This window comes from Sinocyclocheilus rhinocerous, unplaced genomic scaffold (assembly GCF_001515625.1).
Source record: "Sinocyclocheilus rhinocerous isolate Xijiao unplaced genomic scaffold, SAMN03320098_v1.1 scaffold601, whole genome shotgun sequence".
In the NCBI taxonomy this organism is placed as follows: domain Eukaryota; kingdom Metazoa; phylum Chordata; class Actinopteri; order Cypriniformes; family Cyprinidae; genus Sinocyclocheilus; species Sinocyclocheilus rhinocerous.
In genome coordinates, this window is record NW_015656605.1 from 886438 (window position 1) to 892914 (window position 6477).

At 39.0% G+C, this 6477-nt stretch overlaps 1 protein-coding gene across 1 annotated transcript; it reads left to right on the forward strand.

The window, feature by feature from the left end:
* The first annotated feature begins 949 nt into the window (after positions 1-949).
* Positions 950-4424, forward strand: LOC107720415 (P2Y purinoceptor 13-like). The gene is made up of 2 exons (XM_016528111.1): positions 950-1651; positions 4101-4424. The coding sequence occupies exons 1-2, from the start codon at positions 950-952 to the stop codon at positions 4422-4424; spliced, it is 1026 nt and encodes a 341-aa protein (XP_016383597.1).
* Positions 4425-6477: the final 2053 nt, after the last annotated feature.

Here is a 6477-nt window from a genome sequence, read left to right on the forward strand (position 1 = left end):
TGTGTAGTGAACACCACTGAAAGCCAAGCCATCTTTTTGATCCCGGAAAAACTGTTTGAGTTTGATCAAACTACATTCAAACTCATACTTAAACTAGCATATAAAAACTAGCATATAACTGTATAACACAAAACAAAACCCTAATGTACATGTTTCTTCTTGAACAAATACAAGAAAGAACAAACTAATTTATATAAAATGAAATGATTTTTGATGTTTCATGCATGGACTTCTGGGGATGTCTTTTTGCTGTTGGTCACTGCCTATTATACAGTAAAAACCATGAATTTGACAGAGTAAATTTGCATATAATGTGACATTAAATCATATATATATCTCCTTTATTCAGTAATTTGTATTTAACACATTAACCAACAAGATGTTACTGTAGATTTTTACAAAATCTCTCTCTCTCTCTCTCTCTCTGTGTGTGTGTGTGTGTGTGTGAGTGGGTGTGTGTGTGGTTTCACAGAAGCACACTGCACTCTGGATACAGCTGCCGGAAAGTGTTAAGACATTTATTAATTCCTCTTTGAGCTGTGCTCACAAGTCTCTTAAACGCTTTTCCTGGTGAGTGTTTGTTCTTGCATTCGTACATTTTAATAGCAATATATCTATGTCTGTGTGTGTGAATCTGTATTTGTTTCCACTTCCTCCCCAAATGAACTGCAGTGTGTCAAAATGATTGTCATTATAAGCATACTTTGGTTTTGTTATTTGTCTTCTTCTATTTGCATTAGCAATGGTTTTTCAATAGAATTAAACAGGAGATTCTTTGTAAAGTGCAATGGTGTGTTCATCATAACTCATTAATTTTCTAAGTGAACATAAACATGTATTCCATTATGTCACTGTAGTTGTGGTGTTCGTAGCTGTATGTGGATAAACTGTTCAAGTAGTTTCCAATACTGTGTTCAGCTGTATTGACGTTCTTCCTCCAGGCATCAAGATGAACACGAGTCAGGTCAACGCTTCACTCAAGTGCGAGAGGGACACTAGAGTAACGTCTGTACTCTTCCCTTGCCTGTACGCAGCTCTCTTTCTGGTGGCTTTTGTGTTGAACAGTCTGGCCGTCTGGATCTTCTTCAAAATCCGCAGCAGCTCAACGTTTGTCGTGTACCTGAAGAATGTAGTCGTGGCCGATCTATTGATGACACTTACTGTGCCTGTGAAGGTGCTGACCGACGCGGGCTTGGGTTCCTGGCAGCTCCGGGCTTTTCATTGCCGGTACTCAGCTGTGCTCTTCTATATCACTATGTACATCAGCATCCTCCTCCTCGGATTGATCAGCTTGGACCGCTACCTAAAGATCGTGCATCCGTTTGGGAAATGTGCTCTTCAGAGGGTCAGAGTAGGTCGGATACTGTGCACAGTTGTGTGGGTGGTTATGTTGTCGCTGGCTCTGCCGAACGTCATCCTGAGTAACCAAATGCCACAGATTTCTTCTGGTGCTAAGCTGCGATGCACCAAGATGAAGGGGAAGATGGGACTCCTGTGGCATGAAGGCTTTAACTACTTCTGCCAGGTTGTTTTTTGGGGTACGTTGGCGCTTATGGTCGTCTGCTACACCTTCATCAGCAGGAAAGTGTTTGAATCGTACCGTGCATCACAAAGCAGCAGTGACACAGCCAGCAAACAGACCACATCTAAGGTATAGTGCACTTTCTGTTACCCCTGAGAGTGCAAGCACTGAAGTTCTGTAAAGATGCAGGTAATGGGAGATAGCATGTGCTGTGGATAATGACTCAGTGTTGTTACCGCAGATAAAGTAAGACAGTTGGTTATTCATTGCAGTGTTTCCCGACCCTGTTCCTGGAGGCACACCAACACTACATGTTGGACGTCTCCCTTTCTGACTCATCCATTTCAGGTCTTGGAGTTAAGTTCAAACTAAAGAGTTAAGTTTAGAAATGTGTACTGTTGGTGTGCCTCCAGGAACAGCGGTGGGAAACTCTAATTCAGGGGAATGATGTAGATTAATATAAAGGCATGTTATGTGTTAAATCAGTTAAATCTGTGTCTATATTGCATGATCAAACCTTAATATCAAACCTATATCATGAATTTGGAAATTTTAAAGAAATGCTTAATAAATGCATTATGTTGTAACTAAACCCATTAGATTTTAGCCGACTTAAATTTAGTTGACTAAAATCTTATGATATTTAGTCGACTAAAACAATCAGAAAAAAAAAAATCAGATGACTAAAATATGGCTAAAACTAAATGGCATTTTAGTCAAAAGACTATGACTAAGACTAAATTAAAATTTGCTGTCAAAGTTAACACTGTTTGGCTATTTCTTGTGCTACTCGGAGGTGATTGGGCAAGTGAGACCGACCCCATTACATCAGTATCAACCCTCCTTCAGGGAACGAGGGTTACATATGTAACCGTGACGTTCTGTGAGCACATGAATGCTTTGGTGTTGATAGTGTTGCCATAGAAACACATAATTCAGCTCATAGTAGAATGTTACATGCTGTCATCTTGGAATTCCGGTAATTACGACATGGCGTGAATGCAGCTATTCACCATGTTGTCACTGTCACGTGACTTATCAGCATCAGTTGCGTCACTCACTGCCATTCAGAAATCCTCTCCTTTGGCTTCTTGGCATTTGTAAAGCGTCCATCAAATGCGCACTTAAGAATTTGCCAAGTAGTAGGTTATCTGGGTATTTTTTGCCTACTGTTTTTCGAAAACTATGAATTCACACATACATGTTCCAGCTGTGCAGAATCAGTCTTATGTAAGTTATTAGCCAGGAAATGCCTACTTAGACAGGAAGAGGCTGGCATGTCAAGCAATCAAATGTAATTTGATTTGTTTTTTCTTCTGGTATTGGTTTCTTTAGAATATCAGGCCACACAAAATTAATACCCATGGATCCTGATGATATATTGAGGTCATATGAAGAGAAGCGATCGGTCTGTGTAAGAAACTGAACATTATATACAACATTATCAACTGTAATCCAGAGCCTCAGGCAAACGGGGAAGTTTAGTCTTAAAGGGGTCATGAAATGGAGAATCAAAATGTTCTTGATATTTACACATGTGAGAGTTTACTCTACAATGAAAACATACTGCAAGTTTCAGAACTCAAACTAACTCCACAGTTTAAAATATGAATTATTATTTTCTTCTGAAATGGCCAGAAGAAATCGGGAGAGCGGTGATGTCACGATATTTATTATTTGCACTCTGGAGAGTATCAAAAGTTTTTGTTTACAGCATGTTTTTATAGAGTTGAGCAATATAGCCAATCACAGACATATCTGTTGGTTTCTTGAACACCTCTGATTAGCCCTTGTGTACAAGTTACTCAGAATTCACTCACTGCTCAAAATTCCGGATTTATTTCTTCAATCCAGGTTGAACTGCCCTGGGTTTACCGCTGTTTATGCATTAGTGAATTAAGCCAGTGACTAAATGATCAACTTCACAATGTTCCTATTAGCAGAAGTGAAAAAAAAACTGAAGTTAGAGTGAAAACAATCTGTTCTCTATATTGTGATAATTTTATATACAGAGAGCGAGCAAAGATTGCTATTTTTATAATCGCTAGAGTTTCATTTACACTGAAGTCTCAGCAGACACGTGCCTTCCAACAGAGCATTCAAATCAGCATTCAAACCATTTATGCCTAAATTGTGACCGTTTTGATGGGAAAAAACATACTTAGATTATATGTGTACCTTAGGGATATATACAATAATTTTTAAAAAAATGAATTTTTTGATCCCTTTAATCGAATCAACTTTTTACACAAAATGAGAAACCATAAAAACTTTCATTTGGCCCCTTCATTCTAGTGTTTGGTTCACGAATGCACACATCAGCGGCTCATCGGTCTTCGGTCCGAGTCGAACTCTTTCCTCAGTTCAGTGACTGCTGGAGGAACTGGAGCGCTGAGTCACTTCATTCATGACAGGATCAGATACGCCACTATTTTGGCTCATTGTCGAATGCTCGAGCCACAAACTGTTTCAGATGGTCTGTTCAGCTTCACTCTAGTTGAATTGCATTAAATTCTTGATTTGACAAGTTCCAGTTTCTGGCGTACAGCGTGTTAACTTTGTCTCCTCTCCTCCACAGGTGTTTGTGGTTGTGGGTGTTTTCTTCGTATGCTTTGCACCCTTCCACCTGGCCCGAGTCCCTTACACTCTCAGTCAGACCCGCAACACTTCTGCCCAGTGCTGGGCCCAAAACCAGCTGTACTTTGCCAAAGAGATCACGCTCTGGATATCATCTACTAACGTGTGCCTGGACCCTCTCATTTATGTGTTCCTGTGTCGAGTCTTCCGCAGGAAGCTCACAGCCGCGCTGAGCCGGCGTCCGCTCCGACACGCCTCTCTGACAGAGACCTCCACCAAAATAGAGATGTCAACCAGAGGCCACTGTAACACCAACCTGGATTGAGCTTGTCATTAACATCCTTCTCCCCAAAATATTTTTTTTTGTACAGAAAAATATAAGCATAAGCTTGTTTTAATGTTCTAAGTATGTAGATATTTGCACTAGAATTTAATAAATAAATTTAAAAACTGCACATTACTCTCTTTCTTGCAATTGAGCTGCTAAAAAGTGACAAAGCCTTGAGGGTCAGTTCATGAAATACATACATCAGTGTTAGATCAACATCGACAGGGTTATTTTCCTGTCCTTAAGTCTGCTTCATTATCAGAAACCACAGCAGTTTTAATTTCCTTTCCAGTAATCTTGCCCTTACAGTCTCCTCTTCCTGTGAACAGTGTTTGCTATTGGGGCAGAAAGTGTCAGCTTATTAAATGGATAGCTGGTAAAAGTGGGGGGAAACCTTGAATAAAAAAAAAATGCATTATATTGTACACAATGCATTATATTATTAAAAAATTTAATCATATAAATTACATATTGTGACCAACATAAAAATGGGGGGGGAAGGGGTTTTCAGAATGGTGGTTCTGAGTTTATAAGTACAGTAAAATGTGTGGTTAATCATATGAAGGGACTTTCACATTTTGTTCTACAACATAAATGAAGTAAACCAAATACACCTGCAGCATTTCTGTGATTTGTGCGGACCGGAATACATGTTGGCCAGTTCAGTATTTGTGTGACTTTATGCTCCTAATGATATTCACAGTGATGGCAAATGCACATCGTCCCACCATCAGTGCAGTCAACGACAAGACAGGAATAATGATCTATTCACAATAAAAAAATAATTATTATTTTATTTTATTTTTTTTTTTTAAAGGGGGAGAAAAAATGTGGAAGAAAATGAAACACTCCCAAAAAATGGTTTCCTCAAATATCTTTGCATGATTGTGAACTACACGCATCTATTTTTGACTAAAAGCATGTGAGTTTATATGATTGACAGATTGGACGACCATCTTTCAATCTGTTAGCAACTTACATTGTCTTTAAAATGCACACATGCATTTGATGTGCTGTCATTTATGTTGTAGAACAAAACATGAAAGTCTCTTTCTGAAATGTTTTTTAATACAAACTCAAATTTCTGAAATCTTAAAGGAGGGTCCTGAGGAAACCAATGAATTCTCTGTGTAAAAACATTATTATTTTCTAACCCTTTCCTTAGCATGCTGGAAAAGATCTAGAATAAGATCCTTTCACCGGTGGCATAACATAATCCACTAACTAACAAACAGAATAGTGCATAAACACCTTTGTTTCGACTGGACAAAAACAAGTACAAAAACTAGTCAAGCATATTTGTTTCATATTAATCTCACATTTAAAAATCAAGATGGAACATTCCTTTGATTAAACACTTGATGTTTGTCTATAGCTAGATTACTGATTATTGATTCAGTACACAGTCTGCAGTATACAGTAAAGGAGTCTTTCACTGTTCTTTATCAGTTATAATTACAGTCTAGAGTCACTAGATGGCCCCGTTGGTCTGAACACAGGGAACATGCATGTGTTGAAGGTGCTAGAAAGTGCAGTGTGTGTTTGCTAAAGCCATATTAACCTGTTAGAATCAGTGTTACTGGAGTGTAACTATGAACCAGAGTCTGTCCAGCTCAATAATGCCTATCTGCGATCACTCTATTAATCAACAGACCTATAAATAGAAAGATCAAGCGGTTCTCAGCGCTTGCATAGAATTACAGCACACAACATGCATGTGCCTTCAACACACTGAGTCATGGAGATATGCATGTATGCAAACAAAACTATCAGCAAATCCTTCAGGGGCCAGATCTCAGTTAGGGTGAACGATGCTTGCTGCCCTTACCTTCAAAAATAACACATGCATATTCAAACACACACACACACACACACAGACACACATACACGAATGCTGTATGTTTAAGTGTAGATGTTGGATAGTGCATTGGCAGAAGGTTGATGTCTGTGCTCCGAGGGAGTTTGTGTGTGTGTGTGTGTGTGTGTGTGTGTGTTTGTGTGTGTGTGTGTGTGTGTGTGTGTGTCTCTGTGTGTGTGTGTGTGTGTGTGT

Bases quoted from the DNA above. Each gene is read 5' to 3' on its own strand.
- LOC107720415 (XM_016528111.1), top strand. From the start codon at position 950: ATGAACACGAGTCAGGTCAACGCTTCACTCAAGTGCGAGAGGGACACT. The intron at 1,652-4,100 runs GTATAGTGCACT...TCTCCTCCACAG, and splicing joins GCAAACAGACCACATCTAAG to GTGTTTGTGGTTGTGGGTGT.